Genomic DNA, 27,798 nt, shown 5'->3' with positions numbered 1-27,798 from the left:
ATTGCACATTCTGAAAACATTGAGTTGTAGTGATATCTTCTCTTCCAAACATCCTCCTTGGTAGAGAGTTGTGTGAAAGCTTTGAATTAGTGACGGCTCCTGGGCAGATATCCATTGGTCTTAGTCCTAGGTATGTCTGCTGTTCTTGAACGTAAATTTAGTTAGTTACCTGTGGCAGCAGCATGCATGATGCACCATATAGTCCCTTGAAGACTCAAATATGCTCCATTGCTAAGAGAAGGGCTGCAAAATCCTTGTACTTGCACTGATCTTAATTGTCTGTAGCATTGTATGTTACATTTGCTTCAGATGTTTGCTGTCTTTCTGTTTGCTCTCGTAAGGGCAATGTTTACCTAGTTCTTTCTTTAGCTGGTATGTTTTAGCAAACTGTGGGAATTGGTGCAATGGCTCCAATGTTGGATAATTGTCTGCATATGTCAGTATCTGTACCCCCATCTATAACTCAATCTATATGAAATAAATCCCAAAACATGTGAAGGCTCTGCAGGTTAGTGGTCAATCTGTCAAACATTTTACAGGCCAATGTGTAATATCAGTATTTGTGCTGAGCATTATGCGCATTGCAGTACAACTAATTTGTTTAAGATTATCCCAATTGAGAGTTTACTTTTGATTTTGAAATTAACAGAAATGTCAAACATATTTGTTGAAACTTACCTGTATTAAACGCACTAACATAAATTTTGTTTTCATTCATTTTAAGGTATGTTCTCAATAATATATTTTTCTGTAATTATTCTTTGTGTTTTGAGTTTTAAACTTGCTTTATACAAAAGTTGCAGTCTAGGAAAATCAGTTGTTTTTGATAAATATTTTGAAATCTACCTGCACCATTTTCACTCATCATCGAAAAGTGTTAAAAGTGTATTTGTGTAGTTTTGATTGTAGGCAGTCTGGTTGGTCTAATTTAAATTATTTTTATTGTTCTCGTATGTTATATAGTATATAATTTGGCCAATGCTATTTGGGTTTCAAGTGGGGTTACTGTTTAAGATCCTTTCTTGGTTTTAATCCCTGCTGATCTGGATCATGATCCTCACTGCCTGCCTGCCCATCTAGATGTTGATCCATACTCCTCTGGGCATTGGTCATTACTCCATGCCTGAGTATTGGTCCTTGTTCATTGATGTATCTCATTTTAGAGCCCCTTTTTTTGCAGACAATGGATATAATTAAGTCAGGAAAATGTATTTAATCAGTTTTCCCTATTATTTATGTTTGATGAATGTGCTAGTGTAGTTTTGCTCGTTTTTTCCAGTGTTTTTTCTTTCTACTTTTAGATCAGTATGGGAGGGTTTGTGACCTCCTCTTCGTCGCTACCTTCTTTCCCCTCCACACTTTCCTGGTCAAGGGATGAAAACGCTCGAAGGGTTAAGTACCTTCTGAATACACCTCATTGTCAGAAAGCGGGGGTCTCCTTGGGAGCCTCCTGCTTCTGTCCTTTGCCCTCTTTCTGCTTTGCGCTCTTGCATGAAGCAGCTGCATCGCATCCAAAAATACTCTCCTGACACTCATCTAACCCTCCATCGGCTAAAATCTATTTAACAAAAATATAGAATGTTTCCTACCATTTCAATGACTTACTTTATCATAAATACAAACTAATAATGCGTAAAATACTGGTTGCTCTTTGAGACTCTGTTCAGAAATTTTTAAATGTGGTTCATGCCTGTACGTATATACCTCTCATAATGAAGCTCTTTATTGTCCACCCTTTTAGAAATAATGTTTTTAATGGAAAGTGCTTTACATTTGAGGTGTGGGTTGTCATGTCATGACCAACATTTTAAGAACAACGTTTGTGGCTTCAAGTGCAAATTTTGTGTGTGAATCACTAGAGTCAATGGAGAAATGTGTACACTGTAGAAAATGAGCTGGCCATTTAGTACATTCTGCATGAGCTTAAAACATACAGCAATAAAACCTAAAATGTGAGAATTTTGTCTAATAAATGCTCCCCTGCTGTTGCATGAATATCTTGAGTGACACTGCATCACGACACATAAAGATGTCTATTTATTTTCTTTGTTACCTTTACCACAGTTCTTAATAATTCTTACCCATAGTTTATTTATATTACTTACTTTTAATAGTATCATGTCCGTAGTAGGTGGCAATGTGATCCTCTATGATGTATTGGCGTCACTGTGGGGATGGTATACTGCACATAGAAACATCACGAACAGTGACGCTTGCTCATTAACTTATGCTTTTAATGGAGGCTGAATAATTATTGGAATGAAATCTAGACTTCAGAAGTTAAAACATCTATTTGTATAATTATTATTTTTTCTTTTACTAATAATGTGCTTGTGAAACCAAAATGTCTAATAAAGCATGTTTACACATAATTGTATTTGTGGTTGATATATGTAAGAATATTAAACACTATTTTGTTTCCTTAACAGGGCATTACAATCCAAAATTAAAGTATAAATAAATCTTTATTTTTGTAAAAGAATGTCAATGAATTGCATAAGAGTACCAAAATGCACCAATCGCTATGCATATAGTTTGAATCAACATGCAAATCCATGCTTTTTCCATATGTTTGGCCATCACAAATTAATCGCCCTCAAACTTTGCTGACTGAATTAAGTGCATTCTCTTGAAGCATCATAAATCTAGTGAGAATTTATTAAAAGGTTATTAACATAAGAATGATCAAACATATTTCTAATGGAAACTCTCCTCTGCCGATTCTTTTTTTTTTAAACTTGTCCGGTTGAGATCCCAGTACCCTTTACTCACTGTGACAGCACTCTGTGGCACCACGTATGTCACAGTGTGTTGAACTGGTTGTGTGATGCATTTTAGTATTGACATAGAGTGCAATAAAGACAGAACGTCCTTCTGCCTTTCCTCACCCTTTCCTGAAACATTTTCCTTTTTCTATATCGAGATATCAGATCTTCTAAACATTCTTGGGTCCGTTTCAGATATTTGATTTTCATATTTTGGTTTTCAGTTAATAGGCTCCCTTCAGCCTTAAGATCTTAGGACTGCTCTAAGGGCCAGAAGTTTGAAGACCGAGTTCCTGGACCACTCGGTGTCTCTTGGGTGAAAGCTGTGGGGAAAGTGTGACCGCTACAAAAAGCATCACTTGCTTCAGCATGACCTCTAATGCTAGACACTGAAGGGAAAAGAAAGTTTAGGCTCATATGGCTAGATTGTCCCATGAGGACCAGCAGAGTCTTATAAGGCAGGAATAAATTCATCCCATCCTGTCAGGTGATCCGGACTCCCATTGCTGTTCTTCACTGTGACTTTCACTAAAGACGCATAAACCTAAGAAGTGCAGGTTCTGTAGCAAGTCTCAGCAAGACAGTCATTTTATTCACAAGAAAAAAAGACAAAGGACACCATCCCTAGACGAAGTTGGAGACCTGGAGTCCTCCACAAGTTGTTGGTCAAACTGCGCTTGGTGTGGATTCCAGTTTCGAATGCCAGCAAAAAGGGCGTGATGGGTGTATCTTACTTTGGTGTCCATAGCACCTACAGTAGTACTGTTTGTCTTTATGGTTGAAAATATGCCTTTTGTTGTCTGACTAGGGGGCTGTTTACCTCTCCTCCTCCCCAGTTCCCATTTCTCATGTGTATATCAGCTATTGAGAACTTCAAAGAGTTCTGCAACTTTGCATAGGTTATCTATGGATAATCTCATGTCAACTTTGCTTGAGCCACCCATATTGGAACAGGCCCAAAGCTGAATGTATAGTTTGCATGCCAGATAACCTTTAGGAGACTTACAGCACCATTTGATGGGCCTTTCAGTGCTGGTGTCCTGCAGAACAAGCTGCCTATATCTATAGAAAGCTTGACTGATAAATTAGGTTTTACTACTCCAAATGACTGCAGTTAATCCATTGCTCTAATTAGGAGAGCTGCCTCAAGCTTTGGTCTTAAGCTTCCTGATACACAAGATTGGTGTACATAATAAGCCTAATGATATTATGTGTAAAGGTCTTCACAATGATTTTCCTTTTAAATATATTTGGGAAAAACGTGCTTCTGTTTTGCCAATCCTATGGTCTTTCCTTGTGAAATGCAGGCCTGAAGAGGAATCTTTTCAGTCTCACTAATCCAACATAGCAGATCTATTTTAAGAGGGCATGTTTCCAAATGTACAGGGTGGTCCAACGAATTTCCTAGACTGTAACTTGACAGGAAGTCTAGTAAAACGGATGTAAATACAGCCAGATAGATCTTTAGCACTAAGGTATAAATCTACAGGACACTTCATAATGCACTCCTTCCTTTTCTAAACAATGTAAATGACAATTTTTACCACTGTCAGTTGGTAGATCTTTCAGCCTTTTACCATCTCCCAAGCCTTTTTATACCAATCAGCAGCTTGCGGCAAGTCATTCGCCTACATTTGCAATAGAAGACCTCTTTGCAACACAGTCACAAGTTAACACCTTGGCTGCTAATGGTTTTCCCCTCGTGTGCTAACATTTTATGAATTTCTCTTTTCATGACGAGCTCAGCTCGTCATCAGCACAGCTCAACTGTGCCTCATGACGAGCTGAGCTCGTCATGAACATCGAAGGGGTTAAGAAACAGGCAAGGGGTTGAGAAGAGGCCTAACAAATAACAGTAACACAGGCTACATTTGTAATGTCCACTGTATAACTGGTAAATCTACGTATTTGACCCTCTTGCAGCATGTTATACTCGTAGGAGGGAAGTTGATGAACTTCATTCTGGAGTAGTAAAGTCTAACCACAGTTCTATGGGTCCTGTAGATGGTAAGGAAAGTGTACATTCTCCCATTCATACTCCTCACAACCTGAAGACAAATTTAATGTTGAGACTTAGGAATTCGCTAGTCAAGGTGCCTTTACAAGACATATGGAGATGGTAGGCAAAACTTTGAGAAATAATTTTCTGCAATTTTAAAAAAAAAATCAGCAGACTGGTGGGGTCTTTCTTCATTTGGGTTAGTTCACCTGCTATTCTTTAAGTGTATACACGTGATAAGTCCAAAGACATACGTCATAAAGGGCCTCTTGATGAGTCCATCTCTTTTTCATTGAAGCTTACAAATCGTGTAGCTGATTGTTTGGAGAAGCAGTTACCATACCTCCAATTTCACAAAAAGTTTTGTGAGAAGATGGACCAGTGCAGATGTGGCATTTTATGTAATCATCAAATAGTGACTGACTCATTTGTGGTGAATGAAACAGATTTTAAAGAAATAACTAATATATTTTGGTCATTAGCCTTGAGGTCGGTATAATCTGCAAATAATCTAGGGAGATACCGATATTTGTGGTATTGTGGCCTCAATGTCAGAAGGTTTCTCTGCAAGTAAAGTGAACTCATAGTGCACTTTGCTTTGCTTCTGAGAGTTGGTGTTCTTGAAGACTCCATGTTGCTTCCCTGGATTGAAGCATTTCCTCTATTGCCAGTGAATCAAATGGTGTTGAACATATTCTGGAGGCTTTAAACTATCTTAATAAACTGAGAAATACAAGAAAATCATATATTTGAATCCATGGTTTCTCAGCAATGAGGGGATGGTCACACAGCTCTTTTGTTTTTAACTTTTAATGCTGTAAAGTAGTCAGTACCATTTCAGAACAAACCTACTTAAGTATATGAGGGATTTAGAAGGCTGAACGCGCATGTTTGCAAAACCTCATCCTAGCTCAACAACTGGTTTCCAACTCCAGAAAAAACCCTGAAAGGAAAAGCCTTCAGCAGAAGCACAAGTCATTAGGACTCTGGAAATGTTACTTGTGATCTACACTTGCAAGTGTGGCTCCCGAAAGGCTGCAGTTTAGTGACGCTTGTCTTGTTATGGTAGAACATATTTTACAACCCTAAACACTATTGATCACCACAAGAACATGATGCTAACACTCCAGTGAGGCAAAAGATTGAGGATTAATATCTGGTCAGTAGAAGCAGGACCTAGACCCCTCACAGGTATTGCATCCACCATGATTTCTTCCGTATACCAGCGTATTCTACAGGAAAATACTTAAATATTCGTCCAGTGGTTAAAGCTTATCCAAAAGTGGATCATGTAACAAGACAGTGGTCCAAGACACCAGCAAATATATTACTGAATGTCTGAAAATGAAAAGAATCTTGATTTATTTGTAATGACCCATGTATGCCCACCCAAGACCCATTCATATTCTTCTGCAGAACTTAGAGAGCTGTTCATAAACAAATGCTTAAGCACTTTCATGATGATTGCACCACAATTCCTCCTAGGTGATACGAGTGCATAATAAATCCTTACAAGAAAGTCATTTTTTGTTAAAGGGGGTTCCATGCATCACTGGTTCACAGGGAGCCCGTTTTCCCCGAAGATTAGTGAATGCTGGCTAACATTTGTGTTTCATAATCAAATGACTAAGTGAAATTAGTTTATGCAATTTTACTGATGGATACTTCTAACCGCAGATTCCTTGCGCTTAAAATATCCCAGGTCACCAGACTGGATTTGGAAGATTTTTCATCATATCCCCTGTGGACCCGTAGATGGTGCTGTCAGTTCCTTTCTTTCTACGTCTCCATGTGTAGATACAGAGGAAGTTCCTAACGTGTTCACATCAGTTAATAATTTGTTTATATACATTTCTTACCAGTGTGCACGGGAACAATATCCCCTCATAAAACTAACATTTTTAGAATTGTATGGACTGTCACAAACACCTCTGTGACAGATTCCCACGAGGGGTGACTCTGGTGTTTGAGTTCATACTATGACTCCTAGTCATGTGAATAAGTGTGCACTTATGCACCTGAAGACAATCTTGGGAAGCCAAGTTGTATGTCGCCGTACACCGCAGAAAGTACTGTAAGGACCTCATCCGCTCTAAGTCAAGGGTATGGACCATTTCCTGCATTTATGGCCTTCCCAGCGACAGGTCATTGATGCATTCCAAGTCATAGGGTAAGTCCAAGTCCAAAATGAAGCTCCAGAAGTTTAAGCAGGCCTCGTTTGAGCTTTAGCACTCTCCATCTGACAAGTCTCAAGGAATTCAAGGTGCACCTCACTCCCAGCCCCTGCCCGAGAAGTCGATTCCACAGCTGATCCTGATACAACCCGAGTTCCTGGGGCACTCGACGATGCCACAACAGATTGATATATTTAAGGAGGCCATGCATTGAATCTTCGATACCTTACCAGATCATTCTCAGCTGAAGGAGCTCCCCAAAACAGTTCTGAGACACCTGGCTTCAGTTTTTTCTGACTCTGATAAAGCAGTTCCTTTGCTTGAAAGCTGCTCTCAAGCACCTCATCGAATCGTACTCTGATCAAAGTCAATCAGCTTTTGGTGATGATGGTGACGACTATTATAGTGAGCACAATTTTTCCCCTACCATATCATGACAGTTTTTACATGGTCCTACAAGAGGCCAATAGGCTGGACACTTCCCTGACTTGTTGCTGGGTTCTCACACTGGCACTTCCATGAAAGAGTAAGCCTAATTTGATGTAGTCATTAAACAGGCAACAAAGTGTCTAGATTTACAGTTACCCGCTGTTGAGGAGAAAACCAAGGTCATTGGAGACATTTTACTGGCCACAGACCTCATCTGAACCTTCAGTGCCATTTAAAGAAGTCATGACCTACATACTCATGGGCTAAACCCTGCACCTGCATACTTGTGAACAGACAGATGGCACAACAACAACAGTCCCGCTCAAGGTGACCCTACCTTACTGAAACAGCACCCTGTACCAGACAGCCTGTTACTACAAACATCTACTAGCAGGGTAAACCCCAATTCTCTCCCAGTTACTCCCACTGACAAAGTCAAAGATTTAGGAAAAGGATGTTTTCTTCAGCTTACCTTGCCCTTCAGTCACTTACACCAGTTATTTTGCTGTGTTGGTACTTGTTATGCTAGCAATCCCAGAAGAATTCCGCACCAGCTTAGTACAAACCCTTCAAGGTGACTAAGATACAGCCAAGTATGTCATACAGTCAGGCCTTGACACAAGCAACTACTTAGGCAGAGCAGCCGGCAATGGCATGGTGCTCCAGCACCACACATGAATGAGATCCACATGTTTTTTCTGCAACTTTCGATTGTCGCTCATGGCCATATCGTTTGAAGGGCTGCACCTTTTTGGCAAGAAGGCTGACTCCACCCTCCAGCACTTCAAAAAATTAAAATAAGTAGAGCCATTGTGTTCTCCCTAGATCTTCACAGCTGCAGGACAGTATCCTCAACCATGTTGCCCCTTTTGAGGTAACACCTGCAGCAACAACACCCTCCACCTCAACAGTAGGTACACCTAGAAAGCACCCAGGCTCGTAGGAGTTAAAAACCTCCCAGGCCCAAGCCTCTCCAGCATCAGTCTCCAAGCTGCTTTAGTTTGCCCTCTGAGGCACCCAACAATCCCCTGAGAAGCAGAATCAGTCATTTTCTCCTTTAGTGGCAAGCCATAATATCCAACAGGTGGATCTTGCAGATAGTCTGGTGGGGGATCATTTGTCTATTTTGCCCCAGGACTTTCAGGGTCTTTTGTAGTGAGAAAGAGGAATTTCCTGCATGTAAGGTCAGAACTTGGTGGTACTTTTGTTGTTTCCTAGTGCTGAAAAAGGGAGGAGGCCTTCACCGTAATTTAGATTTTCAACCTTTTCGTTTTTTCCTGGGGAATGGCAATTTCAAGATGCTCACTTTGGCCCATGTTTATCTTCCCTGGATCCTGAAGACTGGATGGTAGTGCTTGACCGGCAGGAAGCCTATTTACATATTCCTGCCTTACATGCCCACAGGTTCAACCTGTAGTTAAAGGTGGGCTAAGCATATTTTCAATTTGCCATGTTCTCTTCATCTTCACTAGTGCACATTGGGTGTTCACAAAAGTGATGGTGGTGGTCACAGCATACCTTTGGAGGTTAGGGTTTCCAGTCTTCCCCTACCTAGATGACAGGCTATTGAAGGCTTGTTCACCAGTCAGTTGTGGACCACCTCCAGATGACGATGAGCCTCCTTTCAACGCTGGGGTTCGCGATCAACGTGCCAAAGTCACACCTGACTTCGCAGAGGTCCCCTTTCATCAGAACCATACAGGATACGGTGCAGTTTCTGGCTTCCACTCCAGATCAACGAGTGCAGGACATTTGGGTTATAATCAGGATGTTTCAACCTGCGTCCTGTGTCTGTTAGAAGGGCTGTTAGTCTTCTTGCTGTATTGGCTTCTGCATCCTGTTTGTCAACCATGCCTGATAACACATGCAATAGGTTCTGAAGTCTGTGGGCTCAGCTCCAATGGACCTATCAGATTCCATCCAGGTTTATGAAGAGCTACTGTAGTGGCTGCTCGACCACCATTGGACCAGTAACAGAAACCTGACCCTAACCCAGCTGAAAGTGATGGATGCATCGCTGCTGGGAGGTGGAGAAGATCTAGAAGAGGTGTTGATCAGACGACACTGGTGTACGGCAAGCGTCAGTCTTCACATGATTTTGCTAAAGTTACAGGCCATTTCTTTGCCTTCCTGCCATCCATCAGGCAGAGACTGATCTCAACCCTTTTGCGCACTGGACTCCTCTTGAAGGCTGTCTTTAAGACATTCATTTTATTTGGAGCTTGGGACTCCTGTATGCCTTTCAGCTACTACATCTCCTATCACATGTTCTGACGATCGGGAGTGACTGGGCCCAAGTCATCCTAGTGGCTCCGTATTGGGACAGTAGAGAGTGGTACCCAGAACTTCTGGGCATGAGCATCAGTCCTCTAATCAGGCTTCAGCTTTTGGACACTTCTGTCGTAGCAGTAAAGCAGGGTCAAGCGACTGTCCTGCGCAATTTACATCTCCATGCGTGGAGATGTAGTGGCGCCAGTTGATCGCATTCGATTTACCTCCTGAAGTAGTGGATTATGCAGCCACATTCGGTACAATGTCTGTGGATATGGGATGATGGGACAAATTGGTGGCCTGATGTGGAACTCTCAATAAGGACCCATTGCAGGCCAAACTGTCAGATGTTTTATTCTCCGGCACTACCCCTTCCTAAAGCTTCCCTCCTTCCCATAACCAGGGAGACACTGGTAAAACACACCTTGCAACGGATTGATATTAAAACTCTCGGAGACCTATTCCCAGATGGTCATGTGTTTTCAGTATCAGCAAATCAAAATGGAGAGAGAGGACTAGATAGGCTAGTCCGGATCCCCTGGTTTATATGTAATATCAAAAGAGGACTAGCTTAGTTGTGTTTGGGGGACTCAGTGGATACGTATGTCGGCAAACCAATTGGTTTGATTGTGAAGCCCTCACCCACCAACCTAGTTGGTGGCATGCTTCATCATCGGGCCCACCACAGTGACACCGAATGTGTCCCGGGTGTGCTTCGACTCCAGATTACTGAGGAGCTGGTATACTTGCTGAGTGTGCTGTGTTGTGGTTGTGAAAGTGATTTAAAAGCTATACAGTGGGTCCCAGTTCCCGAGGGTATATGGATAACTTTAATGTCTGGGCCCCTGCTAGCAGATAAAAAGGCAAACGGACGCAGTGGAGTGAGTTATGGGCTCCCATGTCCTGTGTGGTCTACATGTTTCAGCCAGGCCTTTTATTTACATCTGGCTTTCCTCAGGACCAATGAATATGTGTGGGTGAAAAAATAAACTATATTAAGTCGACTCGGGACACCGGAGCAGGACGATAGGTCCCAGGAGCACGCAGATCGGAAATTCCGGTCTTCTCCCCCTGCCAGGTGACCCAGGAAGCTTTAACAGCAAACAGCAAGTTAAAGCAGAGGGAATCCCCCTCTAACACGTATAGCACCTTAGCGAGTGCGACACTTTTAAAACAACACTAACCACTTAATATAGTTTATTTCTTCACCCACACATATGTTGCGAACTTCCCCAAGACCACTCGCAAACTTGCAGCGCTTTGTTTCATGCTGGCCAAAAGGGAAATAGCGTTGCGTTGGGGCAGCAAACGAGCCCCTACGACTAACTTGTGGCTGAACAGTGTGGCATTCTGCAATGTAACTTGCGAGGAGTACAGTACGCTGCTCCCCCCCCACCTCTCGGCCCAATGATATCTGGGGTCTATACCGAGATTACATCTCAAGGCAGCAGGTAGCGCAGGACTCCCAGATGCAATCTGGCATCACCCCCACCAGAGTGGGCTGATCCTTCGGCCACTGCATTATAGGGGGACGAGACGGGCTATGGCATTGATATTTGGTAACTCTTTTTCGTTCTTCTGCAATATAGGGTGTAGGGATGTTGTCGGTGTGACAATGCTGAATTAACGCAACACCAGTGCTGTAACTGTTGTCCTTCTGTCACAGGACCTATTTTGCTAGACTATTTTTCAGCCCATGGTAATTACGTTTTTGTATTCTGGGTATGCATCGCTCTGTCTTAATGTTATGCTCTAGTCATTGTGTCACATTGCAATAGCATTTTTATTTTTTATATCTTTTGCTTTTATTTCTTCGTCTCCCTCCCCTTTTTTTGGGGGGACTTATGTTATGTTCACTTACCTCTATTTCAACCTTCGTTTTCCATAGCATATATTATTGATCATGTTTCAATGTTAAATACAGGTTTGCACAAAAATCTGCTAGTAAGCACAGTTTAACACCAGAAACAACAGTTGATCTATGGCTATATATTACTCTGCGTATCTGAGGTAATCCTTGTTGTATCCTTGTTGTATCCTTGTTATATTGGAAAAAGGAAGTTCTTTGCAATTGCTCTACCACTTATACATTCTGCGGGTTGTTCATCCTTAAGGTGTCTACCCCTGACTCGCCACCGGACCCCCGGGTTGTCGGACGAAGGGCTGTGCTATTCTAGAGGACATTAGCCTGATACTTGCTGCCTGCCCCAGGGTTGTAGGCACCCAGCTGTGTTACATGTGTGAAAGTCAATAAAGATTTTTTGAAACAAAGAGGGGTGGGGTCGCACACTACTCACACACCGGCGGAAGTTGCCCCTGAGGACTCTGGTCATTGTAGTAGAGTGTTCGCGATGCATCATCTTTCGATCTTCGCTGTCTTCGCCATCCCTGGACACGTGTTTCGGGTTATCAACCCTCGTCAGCAGGGATAGGCAGTGTTCTGGGGTCGCCGATGGCTGCCAATATATGCCAGGTATAGTACCACTCTGGCGCGTAGGTGCGGGATCCCAGGCTCGTCAGCCCGCTGCTCAAGGGAGCTTTAAGTTACAAAGAGGGGTGGGGTCGCACACTACTCACACACCGGCGGAAGTTGCCCCTGAGGACTCTGGTCATTGTAGTAGAGTGTTCGCGATGCATCATCTTTCGATTTTGTGATCTTCGCTGTCTTCGCCATCCCTGGACACGTGTTTCGGGTTATCAACCCTCGTCAGCAGGGATAGGCAGTGTTCTGGGGTCGCCGATGGCTGCCAATATCTGCCAGGTATAGTACCACTCCGGCGCGTAGGTGCGGGATCCCAGGCTCGTCAGCCCGCTGCTCAAGGGAGCTTTAAGTTACAAAGAGGGGTGGGGTCGCACACTACTCACACACCGGCTGACAATTTGATAACCTTGAATTTAAGAACGCATTCACTTTTTGACTCAACTATGTCAATCTAACAAAATAAAAAACTTACATCGAACTCTGGCCCTCATTTGAATCCCTTGGGGACTAAGCTTAACATGATTTCTCCAACTATCACATCGATGTCCCAAAGTGGCCTTGAAGCAGTAGACTGACTAAGTGTGCCTATTAACCTGACACTGATAAACCCTGGGGTTAAGTATCCTCCTGATGGGATCCAAGAGGAAGCAAGCCTAGATGAACAAATTTCTTACGAGAACCCAGAGGGTGAACCCATTACTAATCCTAATTTAAAACTTAACACTCCTAGGGAAAGGGAGTTGAGTATAGTAAGGGATAGTGCCTCCAAGATAAGTACCTTCAAACTCCTGTCAAGGAATATAGCAGGCCTTACAAAAAAGCTCCTGGAACCCGATTGGCAAAATTACATAGATAAGTACGATATATGCCTCTTCCAAGAGACGTGGGCCCTGGAACCCCTATACAAGGTGGGGTACCGAACATTTAGTACTGAAGCTACTCACCTGTAAAAAGGTAGACCTTCTTGTGGGCTTCTAATTTGGGTTAGAAACCTAGTAAACGTTGAAATTGATGATATACTGACCGGCTCACGCGATATCCAGGGAGTACATTTAAAATTCTCTAATCATTCCACACTTGTACTTTTTAACATATACAAAAGACCACGTGACCTCTCTAAGGAAGCACCGCTAATTATTCAATTAGCTGGGAATATTGATTCCACCACCAATGATGGTCCTATTGTAATTGGTGGCGATCTCAATTGCTGCTACAAACCCTTTAGGGGTATGGAAACTATAACGGAGGAAGAAGACCAAGCACTGGGTTTTCCGCAATTAAGCACTGAAAAACTAGCAAGGTGCACTGTCTCAGCCCTGCAGATTTTTAATTTCATTATAGGAAAAGGATTACGGGCGTGCAATGGAATGTGCCCCTCTGACACTGAGCGAACAAACACTTTCACTAAGGGTCAGGCGCCTTTACCAATAGATTATATTATGATAAGTGCTATACACTGGGCGTATGTGATTGATTTTAGAGTAGAGGAAAGAAGGGAAAGCATCACTTCCCCCTTTGCCTAGTTTTAGAAGCGAAATACTTCCAGCTCCAAACTAGACTAGGTCCGCAGGTACCACAGCCTATGCTGTGTAATAATAGTCGGGCCATTAGATGGCCAACAATTCTATGTAAATTTAAACCCCTGACTTTTATTTACAACATTTTTAGTGATCTCTTATCTTTTTTCTTTCTAACGACGATCCAAATCCTATTTTAATTACCCAAATCCACTCAATGTTAGTGGAAAGAATCGAACCCTATCGCACCAGAGCAGCGATGGGCAAAACGTCCCTCAAGAATAAGTTGATATCAGCCAATCCCTGGTGTAATGAAGCATGCAGAACAGCCCAAAAAAGACCTAATTAAAACACTGCGCTCTAAAGAACTACTTAAAATTAGGCAAGCGAGGAAAAACTATAATCGGATTTTAATGCTAGAGCGTAAAAATTGGGAGGATGCAGGCTGGGAAGATTTGTTAGCCGCAGCAAGGGAAAGAGATCACTCACTATTCTAGCAGATCATTGCAAATGGCAACAAGTCTAGTAAGCCAGCCCAGGATTACTATCTGGGCCCTACTACTTGGTATAATCATTGTGCACACTTATACACACCCTCGGGTTCTACATCTAGCCAGTACCTACATATAATTTATGAGCTGATAAATTCTGATGTGATTGACCCACTACATTTTCCATTATAGAAACCAAGCAGGCTATAGTAACCATCAAGGCATCGAAAACCCCAGGCCCAGATAACATTCCGGGGGACCTTTTTAGACATGATCCAGATGTATGGGCACCGTACATGAATTTATTGTGTAATGCAATAAGCAGTGGACAGCCAATCCCTGCATCATGGAAGGGTGCGGAGATTGTCCCTATATATAAGAAGGGCTGCAGGGACAATCCCGCCAACTACAAGCCCATCAGCTTGATATATATTACCCAAACAATATACTCAAAACAGATCCTGGAAAAGTTAAACGATTGGTTAACAGATAACAATATACTGACCCCTTACCAGGCAGGGTTCAGAAAAAGAACCAACACCATAGACCAGGTGTTCAGGTTCTTAACCATTGCCTGGAAATACACTAAACTAGATGGGGTAACTTGTATGTGGCCTTTATTGATTGTAAAGACGCTTTCGACTTAATTCCAAGAGATCTGCTCTGGTAAACCTGTTAAAACAAGGAGTCCCCAAAAACATCCTGGCACAATTGATAAGAATTCATGAAAATAACTTTGCAAAATTTCTCTGGGGACTAGATGGTGAACTTACAGAGGAGATCCCGGTGAGAAGAGGGATGCGCCAGGGATGTGTACTGGCGCCAACCCTGTTCCTCCTTTATATCAACAATATGGTGGACTTCTTACTAAACTCAAATCATGACTCTCCCAAGTTAGGTGGTTCCCACGTATGTGCCCTGACATTTGCGGATGATACTATCTTGCTTTCAAAAACCCCTAGGGGATTGCAGAACCTCCTTAACCCCTTCCATGCTCATGACGAGCTCAGCTCGTCATGAGGCACAGTGGAGCTGTGCTGATGACGAGCTGAGCTCGTCATGACACCAGCAAAATGGCAATTTCCAGCACAGGGGAAAAATAACCACAGCAGCGATGTGGTTAATAAGCTTGATGAGTACTGTACAGAAAAGGGACTGGAAATAAACCCCCTAAAAACCAAATACATGTGTATCAGGCCCCACAAAAGTTTTAAAAATATTACACTAAATGGTGCAGTAATAGAGAGGGTTCACAATTTTGTTTATTAAGGAGTGACCCTAGATTCCAAGCTTTCATGGTGCCCCTATATTAGAAAATCAGGGACGATTTTGAAGCAAAACTCGGTACCCATCCTGAAATAACTCCATGCTACTCATACTAAATCTATTACTCCGGCATTAGAGGTATATAAATCGAAGGCTCAAACTGCCGCCCTCTATGGTTCTGAGCTTGGGGTGGGGAGCAAACCTCCACTATAACTATGGGAGAAAATAGGGTTCTAAGAGCAATAATCCCTTTGTCCCAAAGTACCCCAGTGATTCCATATATGTATGACCTGGGGCTAAAACGCAGATAGGGCAGTTTTGATGACCTTGTTATTATGGATTAGGTTATGGGCCACTGATGAACTTTCTATTTTCAGGCAGGCACTAAAAGAACTCATTGCACTAAATACCCATGTAACCTTCCCATGGTTGATTAACATTCGTAGACGGCTACTGGACTTGGAGCTTAGTGAGTTTTGGCATCACCCAGATACATTTAACTTGGATTCAAAAAAGAAATTTAAGAGGATTTACTGGAGCCAGGTTGTACAAATAGTTTTTCAGAATAGTAGCACTGGCTCACTCACGAATGATTACCTGATGGTTGAACCCACCCCTCGCTTTGAGATTTTCCTTGATCAAATAGAACCTCAACTTGCAAAAATACTGTATTTAAAATTTAGTTACGGAACTCTGTGTTATGTCATTTACAGCCAAGTGGGGAAAGCCCCGCAATGGGGAGGAAGATAGTGTGTAATGTGCCAGCTGCCTATGAAGGAAAATATAGCACATGTCCTTTTATTTTGCCCTATCTACATGAAAGCCAGACAGAAATTGATTGCACCGTTGGGAAGGAAAATGGGTGTGAGAAGATATATGGACATGTTACGTATTTTAAAATCCGACAACACTCGGCTTGTTCTTTTTGGAGTTTCGAGATTCTTATTGGCTGCTAACTATATAAGAATGAAGAAGGGTTTGAAATTTTAACCAGGATGTTGTAATAGTGGACTTAAGAATAGTAAGCATGTATTCTTTTTGTCACGTAGTTGACCATTTTTAGTGTATATAGTATTTAATATTTTATTATGAAATGCATGCTCAGTATTTCTGGGGAAAACTATTACGATAACAAAGGATTGCACTTTATATACCTAATTGCACTTTATATTTTATATTTTAACTGCGATCGCACTTTAGACTAGAACTGCGTATTTGCACAAATGCTATGTTGTACGAATCGGTAACCCTTAATTGTGAATATTACTATAATGGACTCGAAGGAAGTGGAAGATTGAACGACTTTTCTTGTACATAGAACTCCATGACTGTGTACCTTCCTGTACTGTTTCTATCGCATTCATTCTGGATCTGCGTATTTGCACAAATGTAATGTTTTATAAACTGGCAATATATATTTGTGAACATATTATATGAACTTGAAGTATCTAAACACTGTATGATTTTGCTTTTTCTTTTTACGATTCTATGATTCGAATAAAGATGTTTTTGACTTGACTTGACTCAGTCATCTAGGAGTTTGGGTAAGTCCCACAAACACAAAAAGTTGAAGTAGTCCAAATGCTCTTCGATTTCATCGCGTCTGTCAGTCATCCAACGAAATAAGAGAGCTTCTGCTCTCCAGGTCCCCCGAGTCGTATGGGCATGAATTTGGTCTGCTCCATTCTTCCCCTGATTTGGTTGGAAAGACCACCATCCATCTAAAGGAATGTTATAAGGTAATGCCCCTCATCCTTGGGTGGCCCAGACCCTCTGGAGGGCCTTCGGGCCCCATGAGCCTAGAAGAGTCCCATACTCCAGAGCGAAGCCAGCGGTGAAACAGGGAACTTCCAAGATGGTGACTGTATAGGTACCACCTATGTCCCTTCTGGCACAGATGATGCTGCTGACACAGACCTGAACTATGCAACCTACTGGTGCATGGGGTAACTGCTCACAAATCTTACAGATCCAGTTCGATGCCTGGGGATATTATAAGTTATGGAATGTGCGGCTGAGTCTCTACAAGATAAGGCGTTACCGAAGGTAGATAACGAGTTAGTTAAGCAGGTTAGATGTATCTTCTGTTATTACTTGGTAAGGACTAAATTAATGTCAAACCAATATTAATCAGTTAAACCACAGACTCTGAATATTCAAATCACAGTTGGTGTCTCCTAAAAGTTGTCAAATGTACTTGTTGGAAATGTAATCTAATGCTTTTCCCATGTTGCACAACAGTAAGAAGGATGCATTATGTCACCAATGTTGAAAAGAATGTTTGAGAACATTAAAAGCAGTCCTTAGATCTAGGAATATTTTCCAAATATTTCTAACATTATTGTAGAAGCAAAATATATATATGTTAACCTAATTGTTAGATGGGTTAGAGCGATTTTTAGTTTTTTAAAAAAAAATACACCATAGATTTGTGAGGGGTGTAACTTTTTCACATCACTATATGTAGTGTAATCCACTGTAGTACTTTCTACACAAACAATTGTAAATGAAGACAAAAAACTTCTCTATGCAGTTAAAATGATTTGCATCTTCATGCATAACCTAAAAAAATGTCAACTTTGGACAAGTGGTTCTTGCAAATTGTTCATTACGGTTATATCTTTCCATTTACCAAAACCCTGCCATATCTTTCACCATCCTCCAAACGGCTGACGGAAGGCCATTGGCTCTCTTACAAGAGGACGTGGAGGATAATTTGGCCAAATGAGCTATAGAGAGGGCCTCTGCACCAGAAGTATGTTGGGGTTGCTGAGCCTCCATTCCATATTAGATCATGACTCCCCCAATGTCTTCCTGTTAAAAGACATTTTCAGGATGCTCACTCTGGCCCATGTCTTGTATGCCCTGGAGACTAGATGGTAGCGCTGGACCTGCTAGATGCTTATTGACACATTCCCGTCCTGAAGTCCCACAGGTGTTACCTTACTTGCTGGGCTCCCTTTTGACCTTACCAGCACCCCTCAGGTGTTCACGAAAATGATGAAGGTGGTAGCAGCATATCTTTGTAGGTGGTGGTTGCTTTCTTCCCTCACCTCAACAACTGGCTGTTGAAGGCTTATTGTCTTTAGGCAATCGTCACCCATCTCCAGACTACGGCAAACCTCTTGACATCCTTGAGCTTCACTGTCAGCATGCTGAAGTCACACCTCACACCTTCACAGGTGCTCCCCTACATTGGAGCCATTCTGGATAAGTGCAGTTTTGTGTCTATCCCTTGAAGTGGAGAGTCAAGGACTATGATCCAAGTGTTTCAAACTCTGACCTGGATCTAGGTGTAGATGACCTGGAGGATGCTGGGATCAATGGAATTCTGCTGATCAAGCATGCCAGATGGTGTATGGGGCTATGTTTCAGGATGTGAGGTCTCAGTGGAATCTTTTAGATCTGGCCAGGGTTCTGATTAAACTCTAAATGATCTGAAGTGATGGCTGCAGGACCACGATTGGGTCAGCTGGAACTCCTCTCTCTTCCCCACACACAGCACATAGTCGCGAGTGATGTTTCTGGATTGGGAAAGCCATCTGGGAGAGGTGTAGGTCAGCTCCATATCAACCTTCTGGAGCTTAGAGCCATCTGCTTGGCGTTAAACGCTTCTCTGCCCTTCCTCAAAGTGAAACTAGTGCTCATGGACAACTGCAACAAGCAGGGTGGGGTTGTTGACCCTGAGCCAGAAAGCTCTACATCTCTGGACTCGGCCAGACCGCCATGGCATTTTTCTGGTGAAACACTACCTTGCAGGTTCCTTGAACCCCAGAGTGGATGAACTCAGATTTTTCGCAGAGTGTATAAATCACGATGATGGGTTTTACATGTGACGGGTCTTCTCTTTTTGGTGCTAAAGCAGACTCCACATTAGAGAGATTCAAATATATATATCTATATATATATATATATATATATAATATATATATATATATATATATATAATATATATATATATATATATATATATATATATATCAAGTGCCTTCATCTTCAGACCCATACCAAGAGTACAGACTATTTCGGATGTTTCAAAGCTTCAGCAGTCTTTTTCTTTCGAGGCCATCAGCAACATGCCAAGCTATAGCTACAACGGGCAAGCCCTCTCTACAAACATTGTAGAGGGCAAGGTAAAGGTAGACAAAAGCCCTACTTCTTCTTCCCTCAGCTCCCTCCTCTTCTCACAAGTACTGGGTATCCTTTCCACAAGCATGGAAGGCCATTACTTCAGACCTTTGGGTCTTGCAAGTTGTGAAAAGGGAGTATGCCCTCCCCTATCAATAAACACCTCCCCGGCAAGATACACTCCCAGAAGAGCTGCCCTTCTTTGTACAGTAAGTCGAATCCTTACTCATAAATGAAGCAGTGGAGTTGGTTTCAGAGCTGGAACAGGGTAAGGGATGCTACTTTCAGTACTTTCTGATCCCAAAAAAGGATGTCAAGCTGCATCCGACCCTAGATATCAAGGTTTTGAACTGGTTCCTCAAAAGAAAAAGTTAAAAATGCTGTCCTTTGCTCAGGTTCTGCTTGCGGGGGAAGAAGGAAGACTGAAAGATGCCTGTTGACCTGCAGGATGCCTACTCCCACATCCCTATCGTGCAGTCACACAGGAAGTATATCCACTTCATGGTCTGAGCCAAGCACTACCAGTTTGCACTCCTATTTGTTCTCACTTACCCTCCTAGAGTCTCCACAAAGGTGATGACAGTGGTTGCAGTGCATCTCAGATGGGCTGGAATCCCAATATTCCCTTACCTGGATGACTGGCTCATCACAACCAGTTTTCCTGAGATGGTGTCTTGCCAGTTGCAGGCGACAACTTAACTGTTGTTCATCTTGGGCTTTTTGATCACAAAGCATCACTTGATGCTCTCGGAGGGCGTCCTGTTCATTGGGTCATTACTGGACACCAGATTGAGTCGAGCTTTCCATCCTACTCATACTATCCCAGGATTCATCCTCTGTTCTCACCTCAGCAACACCTCCCAATTGTACATTTCCTTTTGTGGCAAGAGGGTGCGGTGTATAGTTAATATTAAAGATAAAGGTTGTATATACAAGTAGGATGAACATGCTATACAGAAGTGTGGCTCACTGGTTTAGAAGCAGCAGACTCTGAAGCAGAGGTCAGGCCCGGGATCAAGGATCAATTCCCGACGCGGCAGGGTCTTGGGCTCAATGTCCGCGGACTCGATAATTCTCGTCTCGGTGCCTACTCTAATCATGGGTCCCACTCTGCAACTCTGGGCAATAGCTTGCTTAATCTCCACAACGGCCCCAACAGCGCTGGGATGCCTGGCTTCACCTTGGGGGTGCCCAGGAGGGGGCATCTCACAGGGAAAGCCAGGAAGGGTTCCATAGCAGTATACAGCGCCAGGATGCCCTGAGATGGGGCGGCAGTGCGCTTTACAAGTATACACACATTTACACATACACCCCTTATGCTCTTTTGGTTGCTAATTTGCAGGTTTCGACCCTGCCTCGAAAGATGCAAATTTGTCACTAGATGGTAATAGAGTAGCAATCTAGGAATTACTATTGGGAAGAAACGCCATTTTGTTTGATGGCATTCTAACTGTTAACTTCCTCTTTTAATCAGGTTATTCTTAGTTTTACTTTGTGTGACTGTTAATTGTTACAGACTTTCTCGCCTTGAATTTATTTTCTTGAATAATTGTACCTTTTTTTCTTTCTTACCTCTAGGCATCAAAATTAGAAAAGGAGACTAGTATGCCAGAGAGTGATTATGATAACACGATGAACGACTTGGAACCAGAAGACACGGGGTATGTGTTTTATATTTTGCACATGTAGCAAAAAAGAATTGTTTTGAAAGTATGCACCACTACTTTGTGACATCGCAAAGCACATACAGTTTAAATCTATAAGCAGACCTTTTTGCTGGAAATATGGATTGCTCTAGTTTGGTACTGTGTTTCAAATATAGAATGAAAATATATGTCCTTTTATTCATGAAATGCCTAAGGAGATGTCCTCTAAAAGAATTGTTCATGTTTATAGAATTCGTATTTACAATTGCAATTGCTGCACAATCCTGAGTAAATTAGTAGTAGAGCATGAGATGCTGCTATTCGTATTTTATCATACTTTGCATTATGTGTTTAAACGAGACTAGAGCACCATCTTTGCCTGTGTCCGTGCTTACTTTTGTAGTCAATGATGTTGAATCGGAAGAGTTGACCCTGCAGTACCATCCTTGTATTATTGTGGTCAAGCACATTGATACAGATCCCAGCTAGAATGACAACGCCTCCGAGTTCCTTTATCAAGCAGAAGTACAATGGATGTCTAAAATGTGTTTTGAATTTAATATCCAGAGTTGCTTCCTGAGCCTTGATTAACAGCCCTGCATCCATCAGTAAGCATTTTTCGGGTGCAACAAGAATGGAAGTGAATAACTTCAAATGCTTCAGTATTCAATAGAATGAAAGCATTAATTTTACTGCATAATCAAAAAAGGCAGATTTCGAGTTGTGGCAAATGGCAGAATGTCCACAGAGTTTACTTCCATCCTACTGCTGTGAATGAGATTATATTTATATTTATATATTTCTGTAGTAGGGGATCTCTGTGTATAGTCATAATCTAGTGAATAGTCCCGCCCATGTGCGCGGACCCCGGAGCAATCAAAAATAATCTCTCAAGCTGTCAAAACATGCAGACCTGCATAGACACTTAAGAGAGAATTTAAAGACAGATAATGCAGCCTATATCCACAGGCTACACTGTCCAATACTTCAACTAGAAATTCCACCAAAAAACCACAACAGCACAGACTGTCCAGGGTTTTCCACAGAGAAAACCTTGCCTTTAACAGCAAAACCCTCTGGAATGATAGAGAGGAAGGAGTGGACAGACAAGACCCATAGGCTGCCATTATGTTGCGCAAAACAGGATACTGTGCCTTTAAGAGAACTTTCCAGAAGCCTCACAGTATCCCAGAATGCAGTGCAGGTCCCTTTCACCTTCAGTTCTTTTTTACGGCTCCTGCTAGCAGGACCCTGGAGCATTAGCTCTTCTTTTCTGAGCTTTTTCTATACTATTTTTGTGATATTTTTGGATTTTTGTAGCTTCACTCGACGTCTTTGGCCTTTATCTGCATTCTGCTGTGTTTCTTTGGCAGAATTTCTGCAGTCTTCTTGTCTTTAGATTATTTCTAGTCTGACATGGGCTTTGTCTGCAGCTGAACTGAAGGCCAAAGCTGAAGCTCACAGGGTTTGTACTCGGTGCTTGCCTGTGTCTTTGGACACCTGTCTTCTCTGAACCTTCTTTTCTAGGGGGCTTCGGCTCCCAGGTTTCAAACAGAGGAGTTTGAAGGCATCTTCAGCCTCTGGGTGAGGTGAGGGTAGGTCCTCTACCGAGTCCCATGCTGTAATCTCTGGGGTTATCCCCAGTAAGGGCACGTCTGAGCTATGACGCGGTTCCAGTCGGCGTTGGGGCCGTCGTGGAGTGCCTCGACGTCGACGTCCTGGAACGACGTCGACGTCATGGAGTGCCTCGACGTCGACGTCATGGAGTGCCTCGACGTCGACGTCATGGAGTGCCTCGACGTCATGGAGTGCCTCGACGTCATGGAGTGCCTCGACGTCATGGAGTGCCTCGACGTCATGGAGTGCCTCGACGTCATGGAGTGCCTCGACGTCATGGAGTGCCTCGACGTCATGGAGTGCCTCGACGTCATGGAGTGCCTCGACGTCATGGAGTGCCTCGACGTCATGGAGTGCCTCGACGTCATGGAGTGCCTCGACGTCATGGAGTGCCTCGACGTCATGGAGTGCCTCGACGTCATGGAGTGCCTCGACGTCATGGAGTGCCTCGACGTCATGGAGTGCCTCGACGTCATGGAGTGCCTCGACGTCATGGAGTGCCTCGACGTCATGGAGTGCCTCGACGTCATGGAGTGCCTCGACGTCATGGAGTGCCTCGACGTCATGGAGTGCCTCGACGTCATGGAGTGCCTCGACGCCATGGAGTGCCTCGACGCCATGGAGTGCCTCGACGCCATGGAGTGCCTCGACGTCGACGCCATGGAGTGCCTCGACGTCGACGCCATGGAGTGCCTCGACGTCGACGCCATGGAGTGCCTCGACGTCGACGCCATGGAGTGCCTCGACGTCGACGCCATGGAGTGCCTCGACGTCGACGCCATGGAGTGCCTCGACGTCGACGCCATGGAGTGCCTCGACGTCGACGCCATGGAGTGCCTCGACGTCTTGGAGCGGTGAGGCTCGACGTCTTGGAGCGGTGAGGCTCGACGTCTTGGAGCGGTGAGGCTCGACGTCTTGGAGCGGTGAGGCTCGACGTCTTGGAGCGGTGAGGCTCGACGTCTTGGAGCGGTGAGGCTCGACGTCTTGGAGCGGTGAGGCTCGACGTCTTGGAGCGGTGAGGCTCGACGTCTTGGAGCGGTGAGGCTCGACGTCTTGGAGCGGTGAGGCTCGACGTCTTGGAGCGGTGAGGCTCGACGTCTTGGAGCGGTGAGGCTCGACGTCTTGGAGCGGTGAGGCTCGACGTCTTGGAGCGGTGAGGCTCGACGTCTTGGAGCGGTGAGGCTCGACGTCTTGGAGCGGTGAGGCTCGACGTCTTGGAGCGGTGAGGCTCGACGTCTTGGAGCGGTGAGGCTCGACGTCTTGGAGCGGTGAGGCTCGACGTCTTGGAGCGGTGAGGCTCGACGTCTTGGAGCGGTGAGGCTCGACGTCTTGGAGCGGTGAGGCTCGACGTCTTGGAGCGGTGAGGCTCGACGTCTTGGAGCGGTGAGGCTCGACGTCTTGGAGCGGGGATGCTCGACGTCTTGGAGCGGGGATGCTCGACGTCTTGGAGCGGGGATGCTCGACGTCTTGGAGCGGGGATGCTCGACGTCTTGGAGCGGGGATGCTCGACGTCTTGGAGCGGGGATGCTCGACGTCTTGGAGCGGGGATGCTCGACGTCTTGGAGCGGGGATGCTCGACGTCTTGGAGCGGTGAGGCTCGACGTCTTGGAGCGGTGAGGCTCGACGTCATGGAGCAGTGATGCTCCTTTTGGGGCATTGGTCGCTTGGGCTCTGCTCTCTTCCGTTGTGTCCGGACGTCACCGTTAGGGATGGCTCAGCGTCTCCGTGTTTGACACCGTAGTGACGTTTTGACGTCTGAGTGTTGGTTGTCGTAGAGACAGTCACTGTCTTAGTGATGGTGACGTCGTAGTGAGGTCGACATCATGGGTTACAGCCGCAGAGTACTGCCGGCTCTTGACGCCTGGGTCTTGTTCCAGGCCTCGCTCCTTGGTGAGCCTCCCTTCGTGGGAGGGGACTTTGTGTTCCCGGCACCTTCCACTCACGACGCAGAGCAGTTGATCAGCGTCTAGGAACCCTTCTGATGGGGAGTTTGTGGTTACTCACCACGTGTAAGCGAGGGACGTTGGTCCTTTTGCTTAGTTTTGAGTCCTTGCATTCCTGCACGTCTGCTAGGTCGCCTCCTGCTCAACCACTACTGGTGAGACCACCGGGGATGTTTCAGAATCCTCTCGGTTCCCTCTTCCGCCAACCACCCCAGGGGCCTTTGGTCCCTCAGTCTGCGACCCTCTGTGCCTTGATGCCAGGGATGCGTCTTCCATGAGTACGGGGAGTCTCTCTCCGACTCTTTACTGGTTGGCGGGACTTACCTTTCGTCCACTACCGCCTGACAGGAGGTTCTGGCTCCGACCGTGCTCCTGACTTGGTCGCAGGGGTGGCGGCATGTAGACCTCGTGCTGTGGCCCGCTGTTGTTGGACCGTTGTTGTGAGATCCCTCTGTGGGAGTGTTTTCTTCACCGATTTGTGGTTCCTCTGCCGAGAGACAGGAGGGAAGCCTTACAAGAGGTGGTCTAATGGGCCTGATAGTTCCGGATCTAGGCATCGGTGTCGGAGCGGAGTTTTTCTCTCCTGCCGACCCCCAGGTATTGTGGTTTTGTCCTACTGTTGCCATACTTTTATTCGCCTGACGTCTCTGCAGCCTGCGGCTCAGCAGTGTGCTTCTACTCTCCCGTTCTTTGGGCAACCCTTGGGCTGCCATGAGAGTAGTGAGTGGCTCGCAGGAAGTCTGAATCGGAGACTTTTGGACGGCTGTAGGTTTGCGCCTGAGGCCTTCTGCCCTTTCTGGCGGCGTTTTTCCTCCCAGGATTTGCCGGTGGTCCCTGGCCGCCATTTAATGCTTTACAAGTATATTGTGCGCATACGCGGGAGAGCTTGTTGCTCCTCGGCGAACAAAGGCCGGTTGGGTCTAAGTCAGTCTTCGGTTCATCGGCCCTCCTCCAGCACTTCCGGTCGGCTCGCGGTTTCAGCTGCGCGAGCTCTAAGCAGAGGCCGTTATCCTGTTTAGGACAAGGGCGATAGAGGACGTACCTCTGTCTCAAAGGGGAAGAGGTCTGTAATCCCGGTTCTTTCTGGTTCGCAAGAAGGACAAGAACGAGTTCAGGCCCATTCTGGATTTGCGACAAGCAAACAAGTGGATTCGCAGAAGTGGAATTTCGCATGCTGGCGTTGCATCAGGTTTATACTCAGCTGCAACAGGGAGATTGGCTCGGTGCCATAGCTCTACAGGACGCATACTCCCATGTGCTCATTGCACACGAACACAGGAAGTTCCTGCGATTCCAAGTCGGCGCCCATCATGATCAGTACACAGTCCTGCCAGTCGGGCTGAAGTCTGCGCCCAGACCATTCTTGAAGTGCATGGCAGTGGTAGCTGCACGCCTGAGGAAAAACGAGGTGGTTTCTCTAACCGTACCTGGACGATTGGTTGATCAAGGCCTCCTCCTTCTCGGAAGCTCAGGCACACTTCCAGAGGACGTGCGTTCTCTTGAACGAGCTGGGGTTGCACATCAACATGTCCAAGTCTGTCCCCATTCCGGTCCAGGGCATACAGTACTTGGGAGCCTCCGTCAATACGCTGTCAGCAAGCGTGTCTCCTTCGGAGGAGAGACGATTATCTCTCCTTAGGAAGGCTCAGGCTCTTGTGACCGCCCCCATCTACGACAGTGAAGACGGTGTCTTCTCTACTGGGGTCGATGGCCTCTTGTATATTCCTCACGCCACACGCACGGCTGCTCATGAGACCTTTGCAGGAGTGCTTGGAGGATCAGTGGGATTAGAGGAAAGGATCTTTGGGCGACAAGATAAGACTGTCTCTGCGTGCTCTTCAGTCTCTGAAGTGGTAGTGTTCTGCGTAGAATCTCCTAAGAGGGGTTCCCTTTCACAAGGACATTTCCACACATACTGTTGTGACGGATGCGTCTCCCCACGGCTGGGGGGCGCTTTCCGGAGACTTGCAGATACAAGGAACGTGGTCCCCGATGGAGTTCACGTATCACATCATTTTCCGGGAACTCAGAGCTGTTCACTTGGCACTGAAGGCGTTTCTTCCGTCCTTCCAGACCATCGCTCTGCTTGTACAGACGAACAATATGACCACAATGTATTACCTCAACAAGCAGGGGGGTTCGAGATTGCGCACTCTGTCGCGGGAGGCGCGGGCGATCTGGCGCTGGTTTTTATCCAGAGGACTGACTCTAACGGCTACCCATCTGCCAGGTGTGCAGAATGTTCAGGCAGACGTGCTGAACAGACTGATTCAGGAAAACCACGAATGGGTCATAAACGACGAAGTACTAGGAGAAGTCTTCGGCAAATGCTGAGACTTCGCCTCCAGGTCCTGCCTGGGGGGAAGCTGGGGAATGCGTTCTGGATTAACTGGTCGAACAGCTTTCTGTACGCTTTTCCACCCTTTCCCTTGATTCTGGCGGTGTTCATCAAGCTGTCCCAGTCCAGGGCGCTGATGATCCTGATTGCCCTGGAATGGCCCAGACAGTGGTGGTTCACGGACCTGCTTCACTGGTCTCTCCGTCCTCTCATACGGCGGCCTTGCAGGCCGGACCTTCTCACAAAGTTCAGGGGGCATATGTTGCACCCCAACCTCGCGTCTTTGAGTTTGGCTGCATGGCTCCTGAGATAGTGTAATATGGCCATTTGAATCTACCAGAAATTTGTATGGACATACTGAAGGAGACTAAGCATCCTTCCACTAGGACTTCTTATGCTTACAAGTAGAAGAGGTTTTTGCATCTGGTGCAAGTCCAAGGACAATGACCTGACGACGTGTAAGGAAGAGGTCATCCTTCCGTATCTTCTACACCTGGCGCAGTCGGGCCTTAATGTCCAATCCATTACGGATCATCTTGCTGCGCTGACTGCCTACAGGAAATGCCCTTCAGACTTCCTTCTTCCAGATCCCTGTGATCAAAGACTTTTTGGAAGGCTATAAGAAAGCATTCCCTCCTGTCTGGCTTCCTTCGCCTTCATGGGAATTGAATGTGGTGCTGTCCAGATTGATGAAGGAGCCTTTTGAACCTATTCATAAGGCTACGTTGCAGC

General features: G+C 45.0%; 1 protein-coding gene across 7 annotated transcripts in view; it reads left to right on the top strand.

Moving 5' to 3' along the window:
* GIT2 (GIT ArfGAP 2) overlaps positions 1-27,798 on the top strand; it is an 855,235-nt gene that overhangs the window by 655,150 nt on the left and 172,287 nt on the right. For 4 of the 7 annotated variants that reach the window (XM_086943130.1, XM_086943127.1, XM_086943129.1 and 1 more), the window contains one exon: positions 21,101-21,183. In XM_086943130.1, the coding sequence (XP_086799256.1) occupies positions 21,101-21,183 (83 nt within the window). Of the gene's footprint in view, positions 1-1,301; positions 1,392-21,100; positions 21,184-27,798 lie in introns of all 7 variants that reach the window. The other 3 variants (XM_086943126.1, XM_086943128.1, XM_086943124.1) reach the window with 1 other exon arrangement.

The sequence above is a fragment of the Lissotriton vulgaris genome, chromosome 11 (genome assembly GCF_964263255.1).
Source record: "Lissotriton vulgaris chromosome 11, aLisVul1.2, whole genome shotgun sequence".
NCBI classification, from domain to species: Eukaryota; Metazoa; Chordata; class Amphibia; order Caudata; family Salamandridae; genus Lissotriton; species Lissotriton vulgaris.
This window is presented reverse-complemented; position numbering and strand designations above follow the sequence as displayed.